The sequence below is a fragment of the Colletotrichum tamarilloi genome (genome assembly GCF_030869305.1).
Source record: "Colletotrichum tamarilloi strain Tom-12 chromosome Unknown Scaffold_31.1, whole genome shotgun sequence".
Taxonomy (NCBI): Eukaryota; Fungi; Ascomycota; class Sordariomycetes; order Glomerellales; family Glomerellaceae; genus Colletotrichum; species Colletotrichum tamarilloi.
Window position 1 is genome coordinate 298,289 of NW_026849414.1, and position 20,952 is coordinate 319,240.

At 54.8% G+C, this 20,952-nt stretch overlaps 8 protein-coding genes across 8 annotated transcripts; 5 read left to right on the forward strand and 3 right to left on the reverse strand.

Annotated features, from left to right (window-relative positions):
- Nucleotides 1–1,717: 1,717 nt before the first annotated feature.
- CTAM01_08719 (uncharacterized protein) lies at nucleotides 1,718–2,178 on the forward strand (the record flags this gene model as incomplete). Its single annotated transcript, XM_060524739.1, has 2 exons — nucleotides 1,718–1,734; nucleotides 1,908–2,178. 2 exons carry the CDS (start codon nucleotides 1,718–1,720, stop codon nucleotides 2,176–2,178), a joined length of 288 nt encoding a protein of 95 aa, XP_060380686.1.
- Nucleotides 2,179–3,497: 1,319 nt separating this feature from the next.
- On the forward strand, nucleotides 3,498–3,728 carry CTAM01_08720 (uncharacterized protein; the record flags this gene model as incomplete). The annotated part of the gene is made up of 1 exon (XM_060524740.1): nucleotides 3,498–3,728. One exon carries the CDS (start codon nucleotides 3,498–3,500, stop codon nucleotides 3,726–3,728), a length of 231 nt encoding a protein of 76 aa, XP_060380687.1.
- A 1,631-nt stretch (nucleotides 3,729–5,359) lies between these two features.
- Nucleotides 5,360–7,406, forward strand: CTAM01_08721 (uncharacterized protein; the record flags this gene model as incomplete). The annotated part of the gene is made up of 2 exons (XM_060524741.1): nucleotides 5,360–5,498; nucleotides 5,581–7,406. The coding sequence occupies 2 exons, from the start codon at nucleotides 5,360–5,362 to the stop codon at nucleotides 7,404–7,406; spliced, it is 1,965 nt and encodes a 654-aa protein (XP_060380688.1).
- A 758-nt stretch (nucleotides 7,407–8,164) lies between these two features.
- CTAM01_08722 (NADH-quinone oxidoreductase) lies at nucleotides 8,165–9,107 on the reverse strand (the record flags this gene model as incomplete). The annotated part of the gene is made up of 2 exons (XM_060524742.1): nucleotides 8,165–8,533; nucleotides 8,790–9,107. The coding sequence occupies 2 exons, from the start codon at nucleotides 9,105–9,107 to the stop codon at nucleotides 8,165–8,167; spliced, it is 687 nt and encodes a 228-aa protein (XP_060380689.1).
- A 716-nt stretch (nucleotides 9,108–9,823) lies between these two features.
- CTAM01_08723 (acyl carrier protein) lies at nucleotides 9,824–10,458 on the forward strand (the record flags this gene model as incomplete). Its single annotated transcript, XM_060524743.1, has 3 exons — nucleotides 9,824–10,066; nucleotides 10,220–10,349; nucleotides 10,412–10,458. 3 exons carry the CDS (start codon nucleotides 9,824–9,826, stop codon nucleotides 10,456–10,458), a joined length of 420 nt encoding a protein of 139 aa, XP_060380690.1.
- A 1,354-nt stretch (nucleotides 10,459–11,812) lies between these two features.
- On the reverse strand, nucleotides 11,813–14,183 carry CTAM01_08724 (uncharacterized protein; the record flags this gene model as incomplete). Its single annotated transcript, XM_060524744.1, has 4 exons — nucleotides 11,813–13,321; nucleotides 13,581–13,699; nucleotides 13,755–13,964; nucleotides 14,027–14,183. The coding sequence occupies 4 exons, from the start codon at nucleotides 14,181–14,183 to the stop codon at nucleotides 11,813–11,815; spliced, it is 1,995 nt and encodes a 664-aa protein (XP_060380691.1).
- A 4,977-nt stretch (nucleotides 14,184–19,160) lies between these two features.
- Nucleotides 19,161–19,938, forward strand: CTAM01_08725 (uncharacterized protein; the record flags this gene model as incomplete). Its single annotated transcript, XM_060524745.1, has 2 exons — nucleotides 19,161–19,172; nucleotides 19,612–19,938. The coding sequence occupies 2 exons, from the start codon at nucleotides 19,161–19,163 to the stop codon at nucleotides 19,936–19,938; spliced, it is 339 nt and encodes a 112-aa protein (XP_060380692.1).
- On the reverse strand, nucleotides 19,229–19,922 carry CTAM01_08726 (uncharacterized protein; the record flags this gene model as incomplete). Its single annotated transcript, XM_060524746.1, has 3 exons — nucleotides 19,229–19,325; nucleotides 19,458–19,525; nucleotides 19,734–19,922. 3 exons carry the CDS (start codon nucleotides 19,920–19,922, stop codon nucleotides 19,229–19,231), a joined length of 354 nt encoding a protein of 117 aa, XP_060380693.1.
- Nucleotides 19,939–20,952: the final 1,014 nt, after the last annotated feature.

Genomic DNA, 20,952 nt, shown 5'->3' on the forward strand with positions numbered 1-20,952 from the left:
ACGGCAGAGGATGCTACGTTGAGGGGCCCGGAGTAGAGTGGTGGATCGGTTCGGACGACAAGAACATGGTATGTAAAATTCCGGAGGAACATCGTTGGATTCGATGGAAGAATCTTTCCTGTTGGTCCATCGTCGTGAAAGAGGGGCCAAAAATGGCGTTGTAGTTGTTTGTTGGAAACACTAGCCGAGTCGAGCCCTGCCATGCTCGGCCGAGTCTGGAATAAGGTGGCCCCTTATTTGAGACCATTATAGCTTCCAAACGCCCAACTTGTCGGGTCAGTGGCGGCAAACCGAGTACGATAGGCGGGAAATTACTGCCCTTTCAAAAAGTCTCAAGGTACGCTTCTATGGCGGATACTACGCTCTTATTTGCAGACTCTAGAAAGTTAGAAACAATATATAATGGATCTCGAGCCTCGTAGGCGAATGACCTTTTTCTCCCGGATTGCCGGTTAGCCATATCAAGGGAAGCGAATCCGAAGAGGGCTCATGACTTTAGCTTCATGCTGGAGAAGTCTGAAGGAGGAATTCTTCTTTGGGATCCTCCACAAGCCAAGTCGGCAGTTGGACCGAACCACGATGTCACGAAGCCAATCTACTTTTGGAGTCATACATTCTCCCACCAGTGGTAGCGCGGCTCTTGGGTCAGCAGGGACCATGGATATCGGGGTGGTATCCGATCAATTGTCAGTAATGGGCATGTTACATTTTGGTCTGAAGGACTATGCGTTGGCTTTTGGCTTTAACGACGAATAATCGTACGTAGTAGATGAAGTTGATAATCTGTTGAGTTTGCGTTTGAGGTAAAATCTGGTGGCAGCGATTCCCACGACTGGGTTGCCAAGCACATCAACACGAGTAAAGAGTCATGAATCGCAGTCAGTACTGATAAACAAAGTGAGCCCCTGACCTTCTCGAGTGAAAAGTCGAACGGGATATGACGGACTATCCGTAATCCGGTCTTGTAAGTGGGCGTCTGCCGCATAACCGCCATGTGACGTAAGCAATCAATTTCTTTAAAACAAAGGGGTAGAGTCAGTAGGACTGAATGGGGAAAAACAGCCGGTGAGCGTTTGGAAACGATGAATTCAACGAGGCGGTATTCAATTCCTTTTAGAGGACATTTTCGCACTCGATTCGTACTTGAACAACGATATAAGTCAAGAGAGAAAGTTAAAGTGTTGGTGCCGGGCAGATTTTCAACCTCGCATCGTCGGGTGCCGAAACTCTGTTTTTCTCTTCTCTCTCTCGGTCTTCGGTAGTCGCGCACGCACGCGGCCGGATGCATCTGCACACGGCCATCTTTTCACAAGTCGAGTTGGTTGCGGGGTGACGGGACCGGTCTTGGAACCTCCTTGGCGACCGGTGGAAACTTGGGAACTGCCGTGCCGTCTGCTTGGGTTTTCATCCCACCTATTTTGGATCCCCCAGACTCCAAGATCGCCGTAGATTGACCGTTGAATCCTCCGGAATGACGGGCAGACGATGTCAATGGCCAGATCTTCTTACCGGTCTGTAGCCGACAACTCGACCGTTCTGACATGTGTACACAGTCATCACAGTATGAACCCACCGCAGTCTCCATGCCAAGAAGGTGAGGGTTTCATTTGGACGCCCGGCTATGCTCAAGGCTTTCAATCTGGGCATTGGATCATGAGGATTCACATAGTCACCGCCATGGTGGAGGTGTTCGTCGCATGAGATCATAGGATTCGTCATGGATCAACATCCTTGGTGACGAACACTGCGAAAAATAGCACAGATACGCACAGAGAGAGAGAGAGAGAGAGAGAGAGAGAGACAAGCAAATCTAGTTGACCGTCTCCATTGATATCCATCTTGCTGGGGTGAGTGACATCACCATCAACCTTAACCTCCCTCGTACGCATCATCGTCAACGTCGCCCGCCATGATCATGATCGTGTGCGCGCAGGTAGTGCAACCAAAATGATTGACAGAACGGCTGGCGCGGAAATAAGGGGGCATCAAGCCTTGGAACGGTCGACAGGTGAGCAGTCAGCCACGTCCGCGAGACGAAGCTGGGAGACCCAAGCCTTCGAGGTTGACGAGTTCCCACCTGCCAGCTGGCCGGCATGGACATGCCTCGCTCGTCGGCAGCATGTTCAGTTCCGAGTCAGCGAAGAGGCCGAAGCTAGACTCTATGTACATACACAGTAGGGAAGAGTCTCAGCTTACTTAAGGGCTTTCGAGACAAGCAAAGTTGGCACACGGCGAGTTTTCCAGGGGCACGAGTGTGGCTCAGCGCAAAGTCTTTTGACATTCCCACGGCACAGTCAGCCAGCTAAAGGCCCAGGCACAGGGGATAACACCCGCGACGTCGGTCGGGGTCCCTGGCGTTGCCGTCTCCAGGGTCTCGCGGCATGCGCGGGCGTTTGTGGACAGTTTCACAGTACTGCGTGTAGTCTCATCGACGCCACAGCGGACCTGGACCCTTGAAGTTGACGTGGACACGACCGAAGATCCGGTGCGGTGCGTCACAGTCGTGTGAAGCTTGATCTTTTGAGGCGGCTTTTGACTATGTGTACGGGTATACGGGCATTGGTTGTTGAACCAATCTTTGTATAGCCATGCCACATTTCATCAACCACTGTGCCACTCAGGAACTTGGAAGTATTTAAGAGATGACTGTGTTGTTCGGTAACGACTCGCAAGGCCTTCCATGGGACGGGGATGGGATTGGCCGTGCTAATGAAAGGATGCCCCCCGTTGGAGCCCTACGATAGCTGACTCTTGAGATTGAGACTGCTTTGACTGCCCAGCTCCGAAGAGCCTGTGGGTGCCCTTCAAGTGACGTTCATCTTCACGCGCATGTGCTTATTCGTCAGAGTCAAATGGGCTGCAAACCTCTTGTGCAGAGGACATCCTCGTAACGGAAAGCTCCTCACAGCTCGGGCCCCTTTGTCTCCAGCATCTCCTGGCCCTACCCGCATAGGAATGTAACCCTCTATAGACCGCAACATCCCCTCATCGACATATACTCAGGTATGGAATAGGGACCACTAGAGAGCGATCTTCAATGCGGCTGCGGCACGATCATTGGGAAGTTTTGTTTCAGTCGTGGACAATCTCAGGCGTTCGTGGGACCGTTAGGAGGGAATCCGAGACCTTTGGTCGTCATCCCGTGTAGGAGGCGAGACATTTCGTAGCCAGTCGCGGAGCACAAACAGCCTCGATCAAGCTCTGGAGCTAGTTTGAGCAAGAGCTGAGGCATGCGAGATGGCAGGGCTGCTCAGTTCTCACTTACTTCTCAGGCAGGGTGGATGGCCGTTGTCTAATGTCTGTATCCGTAAGGTAGGTAGTCGTGTACGTACGGATAGTCTATCCATCTCACTTACTGCTACCCATGTATTGGTGTACAGAAGGCCACCCACACGAGGATTCTGCAGAGTTCCGCGACAAAAAAGCATGCGAAAAATAGCACAATCCCCCTCTCCTCCCGCCTCGAGTCCCCCAAAATCCTCCCGAGAAGATCTTCCATGCATATCGCAACTCTCCGATGCATACAGAGTTCAGACCGAACTTCTGAAGCATCGAGACGTGAAAAGAGGGGAAACAGCTTTGCCTCCCACCAAAATCGTTGGCAGAGCATCTTCACTTCTGCTCAAACCTCATTTTCCCATCTCATGCCAAGAACAGCACAAACCACCCACTGCCCACTCTCATTTCACAAGACAAAGCTCTGGACCCTGTCAAGCCCAGATCATTAATTTCAGCCTTTTCAGGTGCCGTCGCTGACTCCGAACCCGTCACGGCATTGGTGCAAAGTCTCCCTACTGGGCTTTACTCCCGAGCTTTAGAAAAGCTTCAGAAGGAATCAAATAACTGCGCACCGGCGCCGGCACCAAGAAAGAAGGCCTTCGAGACCTTTCATCACCAAGGTTACGGAACGGACACGTACACGGCACCGCGCTGCAAGGTCACCAGCGCCGCCATCTCGCTACCTTTGGATCATATCGCAGTGCAGCGCAGCTCAGCATAGCACAACACAGCACAGCACAGCCACATCCAGCTTACGACTCGTTTTTGCCATTGGATAAGTCTCAGCCCGCCAAGTCGACAGACAGAGAGAGAAAGAGAGAGAGAGAGACAAACATCAAGCAGAAAGCTCGCTTCTACGCTTCTTACCAAGGAATCGTCGGTCTCCGCAGTTGAAAGCGATCCAAACAGTGCCGACGCACCCCAGCAACTTTTGTGCTTGTCTGTCTTGTCAACTTGGAAGAAGAGAGAAGACCACACGACAGGCCCCCTTTCTTGCGGCTCGCCAGGCACCATATTCCCGTACATCCCTTCCGCGCCGCTATTGCAGATCCGGGGACTTGCTTCCCTTGTCCTGCCCGTCGTTTCTATTTTTCTCGTTTCTTCTTTGAGGGTCGACTCGCCTCACAGCACTTACAATAGAAGAACGAAAGTAAGGTACACCTCATCGCCAGCACAACGAGCCAACCACTTCTCACTCCCTCGCTTTACTCCCACTCTTTACGAAGACACGCGAGCAAACAACTGGAGCAACGAGCAGCAAGATACCCGTATACGCTGCGTACCCACCAGGCAACACGCGCGATATTAGTATCTCTTATTCGCCCCTCTTCCTCTTCTTGCTCATCTTTCTGCAAGACTGCGTCCACGTCAAGCCCTCGCCATCTTTAATCCAAACGCCCCCAACCACCCTTCCTGTAGCTGCAGGTCGATCACATCTCGCTCAGATTTCATCCACCACCATCACCAACCACGCGATACTCTTTACAGCGCTCTGCATTCGATATTCACTCTTGCATCGCCAAATTCATCACACTCACCAATCTCACTCGCATTGTACAAAAAAAAAGATTCACCACCAACACCCTCACCTAGCCACCGCCGTATACAAACCGAAAGAGAGAGAGACCGAGCCAAGTGAGATTTACCAGATGAAGTAAATCTTTTCCCTCATTTGAGCTCAACCTTTTTACAAACTCTCTCCATCACAACCCCGTTTTCCCGACCCACACCAGCTCCAGCCGTGACATTTGACAGCGCCAGCTCCCTGGTCTCCCCCGTCGTCCACGGCATTTGGCCCTTGAGTTGAGTATCCATAAGGCACAAGGGAATACTCTCCGTACCGCGAGTACCCTTCAAGTGCGGGTGGGCTGTGAACCTCCCGCCTCACATCACCTCTTGGCTCAGCCACCCTTTTCACTCACACACCACACCACACCACCACAACAAACACTTAACCACCCGGGAATCCTTCCGCCGACCTGCATCGAGCCAGATATACTCACAACTTCCTCCTCCTGCCCCTCTACTTGGGCACACTTGAAGCGGAACAAAAAGAGTCTTCATTCTTTTGAAAAAAAATATGTCTACACAAGTTGAGGCTAGGTCTCTGGCCTCGCTCAATTATCTCGCCGCAAACCCCCCGCAATACCCTCACAGACCAGCCGAGCAACGTCAAGATCCCCTCACACTCTACATCTCACGAGTGCCTGGCACGCGAGGTAAGCCTCTCTCTCATCTTCGATCTCACTTTCTCAAGTCAAATCTCATAATCACAAACTTCTAACGCATCAACCCCCGCAGACGTCATCTTGACAACCTCAAAACCGCATCTCAAAAATGTCACCAGCGAAGATGTCGCAAACTCATTTTACTACATCCACCTGGAACTGCCCAGTGACGGTAGCCACCCATACCACCCAAACTTAGCGGCTGCTGGATCTCAGCAACCTCACCATCTACGGAACCCGGACACGCCTAGGTCTAGCATGGACAGCACCCGCAGCACGGCTCAGATCCGGAGGAAACCCGTCGCAGGCGCAAAGGTGCCCTCACCGCCAGCCGATCCAGCCCGCGCTCATCTGCCCCCTCAGACACAGGCTCAAACTCAGGCACAACCTCCGACGCCAGGCTCACATCCAGCGGCCGCCGGCAACCGCAACTCAGGCCTCTACGGCTACGGCACCGGGAATGCGACGGGGTACGGCATCGGCTACGGCACGGGCAACGACCCCCGCCAACCCCGGTGGACAGAGGACCGCCCGGAGCTTCCTCCGCGACCAACATCCCACTCACCTCCGGCCCCTCCCGTACGCAAACCCGTCGGCCCGCGAGCCATCCCGACCCCGGCACCCGACTACGACGCGCCCTTTGCCTCCAGACCCCCTCAGCCTCCTCCGACAGATCTCCACCGCGCTTCTCCCTCCCAGTCCCCGTCCCGTCTGCCGCCGCAGCAGGAACTCTCCTCGTCGCCGGCGCGTTCGCGTCGTTACTCCCGTCCGACCTCCGTCTATCGCCAACAATCTCGCTCTCCCTCACCGAACCGCTTCCACAACACAAAAGAGGTCCCCTATACCCTCTCCCTCATCCGCCGCGACCCGAGCACGGGGAACCAGTGGAACGTAGGCCGCGTCGCGTCCCACCAGCTCGAGGACTCTGGCGACGACGGGTACGAGTACTTCTCCTTCGACTCGGCAGGTCTCTCGGCTCACGACCGCCGGCGCGCAAACGCCCCTCAACCTCCCATCAACATCCGCCTCGAGTCCTCGGGCTACGCAAAGTTCCGCCACATGCCTCTGCGCCAGAGCGTGGATATGCCACGGACATCGACGACAACTGCTCCCCCTTTTGCAAACTCGGAAGACGCGCTCAACCACCTGCAACAGCAACAGCAGCAGCAACAGCAGTATCCCGAGGGTGGCTTCTCACGCCAAGTCGTCATGTCCTACGCCAAATCCTGGTCCTCCAACATTCGCGAAAAGTTCAGCTCCCGGTCGCGCTCAGGCAGCTTGATGGACGAAGGCGACTCAGTCCCCTTTGGTTCGCCGCCAGCGAGGTCTACTCACCGCCACTCACGCCAGTTGAGCGCACACTCGACGGGCTCCGCCTCTTCTAACGGAAGCGACTCGGGGCCCATCATCACCCAGCCGGGCCACGGCCTCCGGCCTCAAGGTTATGTGTTTGTCTCGCCCTGGGACGGCCGCTGCGAGTTCCGTACGGGGAACGCCGGGCGCAGTGTCAAGTGCAGACACGTCCTCCCCACGGCCGGCGGACTGAGTAACCCGCTCGCGCCGTCGAGTTCGTCGTCATACTCGGCTAGCGTGAGCGAGTTGCGGTTTAATCTGCCCAGCACGGAGATTTTCAAACAGGAGGGCAAGAGGGAGCAGCTGAGCGGGCACTTTAGCCGACTTCTCAACGTCGGTAACCGGACCGGCGAGTATAGCGACGAGGACGAGCCGCCTAGCCCGTTTGATCTGAAGCTCGGCAAGGAGAGGGCCGGGGGCGGCAACAGGGGGAAGAGAGCCAAGTTGGGCAAGCTGATTATCTACCCCGAGGGGCTGAAGATGTTGGATCTGGTCGTGGCCGCAAACATGGGTGTTTGGTGGGGGGCTTGGGAGAAGACGTTTTGATGATGATGAGATTTGCGTAGAGGCATAAGGATGTAAAGGACGTGGCCATGTCGATGATGAGGAAGACGTTGAAAGAAAGGATATCCACACGGTATCAAGGCGGGGGAAACACAAAAGAAACGGAAGCGTGTCATTTCAAAGGTCGCTGGCGTTGCTGAAGCTTGGCCCATGATATCAGAGCAAGGCGTTGGTTGGATTGTATCTTTTCGCCGTGAATGTCAACCCACGAGGTCACGCGTGATGAACAACACTTGGTAGAGACATTTGTTTATAAAGCTGCACTAATAATCATATTCTCGAAATTCAACCTAAACGCCCCGTCCTAACGTGATGCGAAACTACATGACATACATGAAGAAGAAAATGGTATGAAACGCAATGACATTGTCAATGTGATGCCTTTTTTGCGATGCCATCACACAAGATCGGGGGCGACGGTGGTCAACAGACAAAGAAAAAAGGTTGCTTTTCGCGAGAGATATTTACACAAGTCTAACCAACCCCGACCTGTCTGTAGAAATACACAACATGCCAAGATCACTGCTGCCGCGGCCCTTCATTGTCCTCATTGTCCTCCGGCCGTCGTCCCCTCGCGTCCGCCTTGATGTGTCCATCCTTTAGGCATTAAAGTTGCAAAAAGGCCCAAAAAAGGGGGTGATTCCTCGACTTTCCGCTCTTCACCACGACCGTCCCCACCAAGCCCTCGACCAGAGAAATTTATTTCTGTCTTTCTTGCGTGTAGGTGAAGAAACCCAGTCTTATCTGTAAGGGGCATCGGCACGGATAACAGCAGCCAGCTCGGGCTCCCACTTGTCACCGTTGGACAGCAGCTTCTCCTTGTTGTACAGCAACTCCTCACGGGTCTCGGTGGCGTACTCGGCGTTGGGGGATTCGACGATGGCGTCGACGGGGCACGACTCTTGGCAGAAACCGCAGTAAATGCACTTGGTCATGTCAATATCGTACTTTGTGGTGCGGCGGGAGCCGTCGGCGCGCTCTTCGGCCTCGATGGTGATGGCCTGGGCAGGGCAAATGGCCTCGCAAAGCTTGCAGGCGATACAGCGCTCCTCACCGGAAGGGTAGCGGCGAAGGGCGTGCTCGCCACGGAAGCGGGGGGAGATGGGACCCTATAGAGAAATTCCTGTTAGCCGGCTTGCTCTCCGATGTGTCTGTTCTGTCGCAAACAGTAGTCCCCTCTTGTTCGTTGCATTCGTGGTTTCGTGTGCGGTGACAGCGGGCGATGCGTGTCCTCCTAATCTCGGCAATGGTCCGGCTCTTCCTGCGTTTCCCGTATGGGCCACCCCATTATCCATCTCTGATGCTCAATTCCTCCAGTATGTCTTCCAGTATGGTCGCCAATGTCGAGAAAAATGGTTTGCTCACCTTCTCAAAGGGATAGTAAATGGTGTAGGGCGGGCGGAAGAACTGCTCCATCAAGATGTACATTCCTCTGGCCATCTCGGAGAGCAGGAAATAACGACCGAGCTTGTTCAATGTGGACTCCTGGTCCTCGTCCCAGGTCTGGTGTCTCTTCATGCGGAAGTTGGCAGGCGGGGGACCAGCGGGCGTGGCGTAGGTGCGCATGGCGTTGGCAGCCATCAATCTGCCGACGTGCTGCATGGCAGCCGACGAATTTCTCGCGACCGGCCTTGTTGACGCCAGGGCCAACATGGTGACGGGAAGCTGGGCCGCGGGAGGCATTGTGCTATGGTTTTCCTCGAGGAAGAAAAGAGATGCGTCGGCGCCAATTGACCGGGCAAATTGGAGGGGGTTTCCGGGGGTCGAATCGAGGATTTGACGACGAACGGGGGAGGGGCGAGGATACGGCGTGTGGTGAGGGAGTAGGATGTTCCGGGGCGGCGTTGTGAGAGAGCTTGACGTTATGGACAATTCGGGCCATCCGCAGAGAGCGCGAGCTTTGGTGCGGGATTACAAAGGGCGGCAATTGATTGGCTGTGTGTGGATCACGTGGTCTGGCCGGGGACTTGGAGGGAACGGAAGAAAAGCTCCTCAGACTCAACAATGACGGCCTCACTTGGCGGTGCAAGTCAATTGATGTTGTAAAATTTTATGAGAACATCTAAATCCATTTATGGTTATTTCTGGTGACTTTTATTCATCTCTCTCCATCTGGTCTGGTGATGCACCAAAATGAAAATACTTGCAAGATCACATGACTACGCACGTGCACCTCCCGAGAGCTAGCCAGGGACACCTCGGGGGGTGACGAGAAATTTATCATCATCACTGGCCACCTCGTAGCACCCTCCTCCACTACCCCCGAAGCAAGCTCCCATCAAATCCCAGCTGTAGCCGTCAACCAACCGATCCTCCCATCTCCTCCATCCCGATCTCAACTCCAATCGCCAGAGCCCCCGAAAGTCTCGCCTCTCTCACGTCTAAACACATACCTCAAAATGTTCCGCACAGCAGTCCTCCGTTCCGCGGCCGCCGCCACGCGCGCCATCCGTCCCGCCGTCCAGCAGTCCGCTCCCCTCGCCCGGAGATCCCTCGTCGCGCCCCAAGCTGCCTTCCGCGCCGCTCCCAAGGCCGTTTCCGTTCGCATGTACTCTGCCGCCACCGGCCTGAACAAGCAGGAGGTTGAGGGCCGCATCTTTGCTCTGCTCCAGGGTTTCGACAAGGTCAACGACCCGGCCAACGTACGTCACCTCCTTCGCTCTTCGCCCCTTCCTCTCGCTTTACCCAAACCAAACCTTGCCAGCATCTACCTACCTCTCAACCGCATCAATTGAGATGCGCTTCTAGCCTTAGCAAGGATAGTAGAGCTGACCGTAGTCTGTCCGCAAATATAGATCAAGTCCAACGCCCACTTCGCCAACGACCTTGGCTTGGACAGCTTGGACACCGTCGAGGTCGTCATGGCCATTGAGGAGGAGTTCAGCATTGAGATCCCCGACAAGGATGCTGACACCATCCACTCAAGTATGCTTCTCCTACAACCCTTACCATCTTGAGTAGTTCAACTACTAATCTACCATCTACAGTCGACAAGGCGGTCGAGTACATTGTTAGCCAGCCCGACGCCCACTAAATATCCCCATCCCATTCCTCCACTGAATCCGTCTCCCCGGCGGTCTGTACAATAATCTGCCCTCCCCGGGGCATCGACCACGCCACTCGCAACTAGAACGGGAGGGAAACGAAAGACGCTGCGTCTGTGCTCTTGAGGAACTCTTTGTTTTCGGGATTGGGGGCAAAAAGAGGGACGGAGAGAGAGAGAGCGAGAGGCATACCGGCTTATCTTTGTGTGTTTGTGGGTGGACGGTTTCGTACGATAGCCCACGGCGCGGCCTCCGCGCAAAAACGGCATGCCGACATGATCTGGAGTTGGACAATCTCTGGGCCCTGTTGACCTTTGCCTTGTATTAGTGTATAGATTTTCGTCACCCATTGGCGAGGTTTTCGTTGTGACTGTTCATTTTACTTTTGCGTCCGTCCCAGTCATCTGTCAACTCAATCTGCTTGGTCTCCGCGGTCTCCAAGAGAGTATCGGAACAGCTCGGGAGATACAGCGAGCGGAATGCAGGCCAGCCGACCTTACCACGGCAAAGATTAAACCGGGTTGTGTTTATTATGCATACAAAAGATGCCACGCGTATTGCCTCGGGATTGTGGTGCATTTAATTCAACAACAGATAATACTATTCGTACGGCCATTGCCAGTCTCTCAGAAAATCAGCTTTTATATAATGAATGGAAATCAGACGGTGGTATCTGCTTTTCCTCTCCCAGGCGTCTCTAATGCGGTAACAAGTCACGCAGCCAGCCGACCTGTGACTTTTGTGCCAGCCAAAGCCAGATGTTTTCTCTCGGTCATTTGTTACCTCCTCTAGCCAAGGATCACAAGTTAATGCCATCCTCTGCTTGACGTATCGAGCATTCCCTGCCTACCCCAAGCATCGAGAGGCTACACTTCACCTAGCGCAAGGCGAAGGAAACCACCGGTCCTAAGATTCTGACAGTGGATTCTCCATGTTTGCAAGGCCATCCTATGTTGGGCCAGTTTGGTAGTATTAATCCTCCAATATTCAATCCTCAAAAGCCGAAAGTGACTCGGCATCGACAAAAACTCCAACAAACTCCCTACCCTGTTGTATAAGCAAGCCACCGTGTAGATCCGATCCCTTACTCGTGTCCCATTGATTTTGTAGACCGGTTGAATTTTTCGTTTTCCGTTTGGCTTTTGCCCATGCATGCTGTGAAAATCGTGGCTGAAATATGTATTTGTTGCGTGTGTCGTAGAGTGTCGTCAGGGTGTAAATGTTGAGAGTTGTGAAAAGAATGCCACTGAAAAGCGTGACAATTTGCAAGGCTGTCGCTATGCTTTTTCTAGTTGCCGGTGTTTTGAAGACTTCCTTCGTTCCGCCATGAAGCATAGCTAGCAATCAACGCCCGCCAACGGTTTCAACGCTGACCGATGGCTCTCGCTGTTCCTTGGCCAAGCCGGAACCGGAGGGTGCACCTTTGTTGGACAGAGCGTTGGCGTAGCTCCATCCACCACCACCGATCCCAAAACCGGCCGAGCCACGCTTCCGGAGCCGCGCCGACGACTGATCTTCCTCTTCCTCCATGTTGAACACGAAGGCAGGATCCTCCTCGTCGATGGGCGTCGTGTATCGTCCCGTCACGGAGGAGCTGATGGAGCCGCTCGAGACATGACGCTCCATCGCGCGGTCCCGTTCCTTGCCAATGGGCCCAGCACCGTTATTGCTCGGGGCTCGGCCCGTTGCCGCCAAAGGATGCAAGTGGGGGCTGCTGCTTCCGTCGTCACCCAGCCGTGTGCGCTGAAGCTGCTGTGTGAGTGCCGACATGGTCTCGCTGCCGGCACGGGAGCCGATTGGTCGGGCCATGGCACCGCCGTGACCCATCTCGTTCGAGAGCACCGAGTTTCGGAGAGGGCTTCCAACATGTCCAAAAACCGACGGTCCATGCTTGTGGCCAAGCTCTTCTTCCTTCTGGCGCTGGAATAGCGGGCCCCACCTGCTCGGGCTCGCGCCGCCGATGGGGCTGCCAAATTTGGTGCCGTTCTCGCTGCCCGGCTCACCGTCAACAGTGCGCAAAGAGCCGCGACGGGCCTTCTCGGTCGGCGTCAAGAGATCCTGCAAGTTGGACGGCACACAATCCTCCTCCAAGAACCCAAAATTGGCCTCCCAATCGTGGTCGACGGCGGATGTCTTGGGCATGCTCGAGCTGAGCATCTTCGGCTTTGCGTATCGACTCGAATGCATGGCCCGCTTGCCAAAGTATTCCTCGGGCTGACCGGGAGGGCTGCTGGAAGCGGTGACGTGTGCCGCAGCAAGATACTCACTGCCACCAAATGCCGAGGTATGGAGCATCTTGAGAGTTTCGGAAGTTCGGGAATCTTTGGCGTTGCTCAGAGAGGGCGAGGGGGACTCGATGCCGAATTTGGAAGGGACGGAGGAAGGCCACGGCGCAGCGGGGAATCGGGCGGCATTAGACATGCCCTGCGAGTCGAAGGATGCGGGGAGCGGCGCGTCGAGTACTGACAGTCCGTTGGCATTGACAGGAGACAAGCCGAGGCCGAATCTAGAAGCATCGTCATCGCGGGGCGAGCCGTAATTGGAACCGGGATGGGAATAGGTGGTATCGATCGTAGGCAGGCCGCTCTCGAGGCTAGGCTGGCGACCCAGTGATTGTTGTCTCTCGTCACCGCCGTAAGGGTATGCCGATGTGTAGGGAGGGACGCCTTCGCGGTATAAGCCAGAGGTGAGAGCACTGGTTGGGTGGTAGTTGGAGGCTGCTGTGGGATTAATTCGTCCGCCGAGGGCTATCGGAGGATTTCCAATCGTGACACCATTCTTGCCATAGTTGATTCGCCGGCCGTCGGGGAGAACGTGAATGTTTGCGCATTTGGGACCGAACTTGCAGTTGCCCTGTCATCAAATCAACCACATTAGCACTCTTGTCCGTGTCGCTCCACGCTCAGTAAGCAAAGCAGCGGAGATGATGTTATAGTAGGCAGGGGTTGCTAGGATGCGAGGGGCACGGGCTCGAGGGTGGGATGGGTTGTGTGGTCTGTGTAGCCGAGGGGTAACAGTAGAGCAGAGCAGCCCGACAGGATGGAGGGGCGGAACACATGAGGATGAGGGAGTTGTCGCGAAGCTGCCCGGCTGAGGGAGAGAAATGACGCACCTTTGCAAAGTACTTGCAGATGTTCTCGGCGGCCGAGCCTAGATCGTGACTGAAGGGGCAGGCATTGCCGGCTTGACAGGCTCCTTGCCGGAAGAATTTGCAGGGAACGTGGGAAGTATCTGTAGCGCAAGAGAAGAGATAAGTCAGCCGAGGATAAAGTACTTGATGCAGGACAGAACAGAGACAGAGGGGCAGTCGCCGGTTGCTCTAGGACGGGTGCGGTGCGACGTGTTGCAGGCGACACCACCAGCGGGAGGGAAGACGAGGCGATCATGCCGACGAGCTTCAGCGGCGTGCCATCGTAGCAGAGCCGATGTGAGACACCGACGGGCATTGGCGATATCGGAAGCGAAGCGGAGAGAGACAGAGAGACAGAGGGAATAGCTGCAGAGGAATACGACGATGGAGAGAAGGAGGAGTAGAGGCAGAGAGGCAAGGTGACGTACTCGGTGGACTGCGCGGGCCATCGAATCTGGCAGCGGAAGCGGTAGATGCGTTGGAGGCCATTGGGCTCAAGATAGGACTGGGATGGCCATTCTGTTGTTGGATGTTGAGACTGTTACTTCGCATATGGCGATATTCGGAGCCGTTGGTCGAAGGCATTTTGGCTGGAGGAGGGGAGGTGGAGGAAGTGTGGAGGGGGAGATTCAAGGACGAGGAGGAAGAAGAGGGAAAGAAGAGGAGCGAAGTGGAAAAGGCGGGAAGACGCAGGCGCAGATAGTGGAGGGGGAAGAGCGCGGGAGCTGCGGGCGCTGCGCCTTCAGTGGGCAGAGAGCGCTATGGACTCGCCGAGGGGCCCCAGTTGCAGGGCAGCGAGCGGGCTGCTTTCGCCGGCCGGAGACGGTCGGTGGTGGTGGTGGTGGTGGGGGGGGGGGGGACGCTCCTCACTTTCACTCTCACTCTCACTGAGTGGAAGTTACTGAGGTCACTGAGGTCGAGCGCTCTCACTGAGATGAGGTCAACAGGTGACCAGTGGTGACCAGTGATGGCTAGCACTGCGATTGAAACTGGTCCAAGCAGCACGGGGTAGGTATGCTGTATCGAGTACGCGTAGCTGATGGCCTGGCGATAGTGTAGGCCAGATATGAGAGAGAATTTAGTGAGGTGAGAGGTGAGAGGTGAGACGACAACACGAGCTCTCCAGGTCTCCTTGGTTCGAGGTCTTGGTCCCTGAGGATCACGCAGCAGTCCAGGCCCAGTCCACACGGTCGGTACCTGAGGTGGGCAGAAAGACAGCAATGTCAGCGGCCTTGGAGAAGCGAGTGGTGTGCGATGTGAGAACGGGCAAGAAGCTAATAGTAATAGTGGGTGTGTGATGGATGTGTGTGTGTATGTGTGTGTGTGAGGCGGAATGTGTGAAGTGTGAGATGTAAGGTATGAGGTGTGAGGTATGAGGTGTGAGGTGCGACAAGGATGCCGTGCGGGCGGCAAAAGCGGTGCGCCTCGGTCAGATGCGGTTTGCAAAGGTGAAGGACGATGACAGCGTGTGAGTGAGTGATGTTGTTGATGAGTATGTGTGATGAATGTTGCAATCTGCTCCACTCTGATCGGGAATAACTCAGGTCAACAGGGACAGCGGCAACGGGAATGATTACCTAGCACGCAGAGCGTTGCTTAGGTGAGGTGATTGAGTGAGTGAGTGAGCAGCAAGAACACTTGAAGGGGGGGGGGGGTATCCCGGTGTCTGGTGCTGAAGCCGAGCTGCGTCCGTCGTCGTCTCGAGTCAGGATTCCGTCGTTGGTATCTTCAACGGAGAACCTTGGTGGATAGGCTGCTGCCGACCTTGCCTTGGGGATCCGTAAGATGTCAAGGTCCAGTAGTGAGTATCGTCTGCAAGGTGAGAGACGGGCGACGATGCTACCGGGCCGGAGGTGCTAGGTAAGGACTATTGTAAGAGTCGGACGCTGGAGCACGCGATGGAGGGGAAATTCCAAGTGGGACAGGAGGCGGCGGGGCGCGGCGGTGGTCTCGGTAGCGTTATGTAGCGTAGCGCAAAGGAAGGGACCGTCTTTCTTTTCTCTGCTCAAGTGTGCAACGATGGCGCCAGTGATGGTCTCGAGATAGGTAGTCGATCCAAAGGGTGATCTGACGCGCTCTTGTACGGAGTATCCAGCACAGATAGGCGGCTGGATGAGAAGGGGTTAAGAGGGGGCGACCAGACAGATATAACTGAGGGATCCGGAGGTAAGGTAAGGTAAGGTAAGGTAAGGTAGGGTGAGGTATCAAGATAAGATGGAGGGGGTTTGCAGTGTCAGACTTGCTGGATATCGTTGCGGGTGACGCGAGTGAAGTGGAACAAGCAAAGAGGAAATAGTAATAGTGAACACAGTGAACGGTCCGTGACCAGAGAGTCAAAGTTGATTCAGGTCCAGCGAGGGTCGAGGTTCGAGGTTCTATGCTCAGAGTCGCAACTGGGGTCGGTGATGGCGGAAGCTGATACCAAGATACCGCCAGATGACCCAATCGGCGAATCAGATGTTCGGCCCTCTCTGGAGCCTTGACCTGGGAGGTTGGAGATTAGATCAACTGGACCAGACAGCCTCAACGTGCCAGGATCTTGCTGGAGGACGGAGAGGCGAGTATCTCGTGGCTGGCAGAACGTAATCAAGATTATGTACGTACCTCGAAGGAGCAAGTGCTAAGCTGCAAGACCTAGTAGGTAAACTCCAGAAGCAGTGACGATGTGCTGATGGGTGTTTCTCTCCATGTGCTGCCGAGTAGTTCTGTAGCGAACAGGAGGGAAGTGAATTGCCCCAGCGGGCGTTGAAGCGGGGGTTCAGGTTGTCAAGGAGGCGATGACAATCCCAGCTATCCGTTGCGGCAAAGGTCCAGTATCCAGATAAAGCACTGCCGATGCTCAGGGGTCATCTTTCAGGCCTGGCGGACCGTGGCGCTTCACTCGGAGCGGTGGAGGGTTCGGTAAGCAATCGACGGTGTTGATGCTCTGGTGAGCTGGTTGGAGGCTGGAGCTTTGGTTTCCTCTTACTCCCAAAAAGGGCTTTGAGATGGGGTGAGGCGCGGGCAGCCAACTTTGAAGCCGCTAAGCTAGGCAGCTTCAAGAGACGGCGTTGCTCCTATTAATAATGAGATTCAGATGGTGCGAAAGGTGAGAGGAATGGGACCGTGGGACTGAAGGATGGATACCTTCTAACGGCAGACTCGGAATCACCCACCCTCATATACCCCATCTCACAACATACCTACCTCTCTCTCTCTCTTGCCTTGAGCTGAGTAAAAGTACAAGCAAACAGCAAAATAATACCTACATGGACATGCCGGCAGCATGAAGCTCAGTTCTCAAGCAGCACCCTCTTTTCATGCTCGCCTCATACTAAGTAATGTAGGTCTCGCTCCACAACAGTACGCCCACGATACCTCACTTCCATTGAAGCGAGGTAGTCTAGCCCTTCATCCCAAGCAAGTTGTACACTCCTCTCAGTATCCCAAGCACACGCAACAGTATCCATATGCCGTATCTGCCGTAGGCATCTACATCAAGGGTATCTGATGAACACGCCTTCGCCCCCTCTTCGCTTCACCCATGCTGCCATCCATTTTGCCGCACTCCTCCTCACCTCTTCCAACCCCATGTTCATATCCATATCCACGCCAAGCCACGCCCGAACGCCGTGTTAGTCGAGCCTCACTCCTCGCACCCCAAGACATTCACCTTGTTTCTCGTACGAGCAAACATTTGATCCCTTCCTTCTTCGACTCTTCAAGGCCTGCAGAGATACACACGAGTACGCACCCACCACACCTAATGTTCAAATGTCTCTACTTCATTTCTTGTCATTGTCAACCCCCCTTTCACCACCATCCGTTCAGAAAGCAGGTGGCGTGCCTCCATCACGCGGCGACCCCATGATACACTCATCCTCTACTCCGTACCCCTCAGCCACCCATCTTGTCCAGGTCAAGACATTTGGGCTCACCGTCACGGAGGGGTCCAACAAGGGGGCCACCTCTCAATGATACATACACTTGTAAGAATGAATGGGGAAAGGATACGGTGTGAAGTGCAGTCAGCCGTGCGGGAGGAGTGTGGTTGGAAATACCGGTTCCCTTCTCGACACATGCCGCACCTCCCATCACCGCTGTGCGTCGGGAGGAGGCGAGCCAGGGTGCCAAAAGCGGGTGTCAGTGTTGGATGGATCATGAGCCGTGGGATCGCCAACCACTTGTGCCCACCCACACCAGGATTGCTGCCGCTTTGCTACATACCGGTCGTCTGTGAAGCCTAAAGTACCAGCGAAATCTTGTAGACACACGCAGCTTCTGAGGTTTCTCTGGAGATTTTCAAAGGCGATCTGGAAGAGCTTATACCGCCTACCTCGTCTCATCTCACTCAGTCTTCATATGAGATTTCCATGAGTCCCACCTTCATTCTCAGCAAGTTCTACATCAATCATCCATCGCACGTTTGTCAACGATGGTGAGGCCATCTGCTGCACTAAGCACCCGTGTCACAGTAGCAACCAGCATGCTGGGATCCTTTTCAGGCGCCTGGCGCTCTGTGCGACATCTTGACGATTGGACCCTCAGCAAACATTTGTCTGCTTGCCTCGTGTTTTCACAACTGCGTTGACTCAATTCACTCGTATCGATGAGCGTCTCAGTCGATGATGTGCATCTTGGATTCGCATCTCAGATGTTCGACGCATTGGGGTCGTACTTGAGTTCCGAGACCTCAAATGGCGGGAATATTCGATATCAGAGTCCGTCAATAACATCATCGGCACCAATCATGGTCCATGCCGACGAACCCCTAAAGCCGCCCGTGTCTCTCAATAACTTGCTTTTTCTCATCTCTCTGATCTTGCATCGCAGGGTTCATTCAATGCCCATGGCAAAGCCGAAGGGGTCTGCCCAGTGTCTCGCCTATCTCGAGCCCATCTAGCATCACGGGTCTTTGTCTTTGACCTGCTGCGTTACTACCTCACCCTTCAACTGCAGAGCGACGTCTCGTCCCAAGGACACAGAGAGTTACATCAAAGCCCGTCACTCGACAATCTTGACTCGTCAGTCAGACGTGAGAAAAGCAATCGAGAAGGGCCATGGCAGTTCAACTGCGACCTGCTCCCTACAAGCTTAACCTGCCATGTCGGGCAAGGCGCGGGGCCGCGCGCGAGTCGTCGCCGCTCCAGGGTTGCAGCTGTGCGACATCAAACGCAACCCGATGCGATGAATCCCACCCCACGCAGACACACACCCGCATGCTGCTCGTGCTACGCAGTATTAGAGTCTGTTTACGCATGCAGCCGCTCGACGGGGAATACCTCAGTGCCCAGTGACGGGAGAGACACACAGACGAGACAGAAGGGAAGAGACAAGACTAGGCTAGACGAGACAGATAGGGTTGATCGCTGCAGCAAAGCTCAACGAGTAAGAAGTAGCAAGTAATGAACATGTACGAATAGGTCAAGTAGCAAAGTAGTTGGTAATTGCTAGTTACCCCAGGGCCATACGAGACCGGCGCATTGCTCAGTCCGATCGTTGTCTTGGCTCCCTCCCGCCCTGTTCGTGCGTACGTACTGATCTGGTTATTCTTCTTACATTTCAACGTCCCCCACGCCGACCATGGACCGTTCAGTGTGTTTTTTACTCTTTACCAACCCGGGGGTTTTTAAAGACTTCACCTCGCGATGTCACAGTGCCTTCTCAGCATCGCAAAGTCCTAGTGACCTTGCCCAGCCCGATTCCCGGCCGACGGCGTCTTCAGCTTCCGACGGACGCATGTCTCTCCTGTAATACCAGAGGGCGTGTTATCAAGCAGCCCGGCGAGTCTCTGTCAAACCCGCAGACATAGATATCCCTTCTTCGCTGCCTATTTGCATGATGGCTATTCTTGACAAGTTGACACTCCTGTCCGCCAACCTCTGCCATCTGGCTGGCTCGCCTCGCAGGGGTTCAGCTGCCGAGACAACGACACCTCCAGCAAGTGGCTAGGTGCGGTTTTTGTCATCTTTGCCCCGGCCGGCAGTGCCCCAGTGCCTCTCTTCTCTCAAGGATTTTGTTGCTCATCGGACAGTTTTCCCTGACCTGTTTCTCTTCCGTGGCGGTCCCTCCGAACCCGTTCTGCCCCAGTCAAACCTGCATCTGCCTCCTCTTTGAGACCCCGTTGCAGCTTCGGCCAGTAGCCACCCGTCTCACCGGCTCCTTTTGGGACAAGGTCAGCATGATGCAGCTACCCGACGACAGTCGCCTTCTTTCGGTGAACCGCATCGGCCAGACCTGGCTCAACCCGATGACGCCAGCCATATCTGTGCCTTGGGAAAAGATGGCAGCGCAGCGCCCCAGCAGCAGCAGCAGCAGCAGCAAGCCACATCCTGTCCCCTTCATCGTCGGCTTCCCTTGAACCCGCGTTGATTGCGAGCCAAGACGAAATCGTAGCTGTCGTGCTTTCTCGCACAAACTCTACCCCGTGGGCGCACAGTCACATCGTACAAAGATGCCCGGGAAAGGTCCGATGCTGCAGGGAGGCTGCTACGCCAACGTCGTTCAACTTCCTGTCAAACCACCACACTCCGTAAACAGTATGGGTTTCCAGTCATCTCCCCTCCCCCTTCGTCGTCGCAATCGCTTCATGGATAAGGGTAGCTTGAACCTTGACCTTGAAGCTCGCAAGGCTCGTCCACCTCTCCGCGCGGCCCGCCGTCCGCCATCGTCCATGCTGATCCCTGCATCGACCAGGTTTGCCCGCTTGTCCTTTTCCTTTCTTTGCCCCCCAAGATACCCTGGGGACTTTACTCGACACCTGCGGATACGGATACATCCTCCAAGCTTTGCAGCTCGCTGCTCGAGTGAAACATCCCAGTAGAGCCCGCATCTTCTGATGGGGAGCTCCATGTCGTCTGAACCAGGCATGCTCTTTAAAGACTGGCGGAGCCAAACGCGAAAGGCCGGCGCATCGCGCGTCTACGCCTAAAAATGAAATGGGAAAGCTACATGTCTCCATTCCTTTAGTAACTAACACCTTGGCTCTGCCATCATTCTTGACATGTTCTTGACACTCCTCGCACTCCGAACAAGCTCGGTATTCCAAATTAGACGTGATGCCTCTACAGACACATCAAATCATGAATCATGGACCGCCCAGGGCGACTCTCCTGGTGACTTGAACGGTTACGCACCCTCTCCCTCTCACTTTTTTCTCACTCTCTCCCCGACTGGCGAACCGCTCTCATCAGCTCACCGCCTCGGACCTCTGTTTCACGCACACAGTCGTCCATATCCAAGTAAACCAAGTTCTCGCTCGGCACCACTAGCTGCCTCGTCATTGCTCCATCAACATTCCCGGGTCAAGCCACACTCTTCCCGGTCTGGACCAGTGAATCCCTTTTCGCCCTAGTCCACCACTGCTTCTAGACCT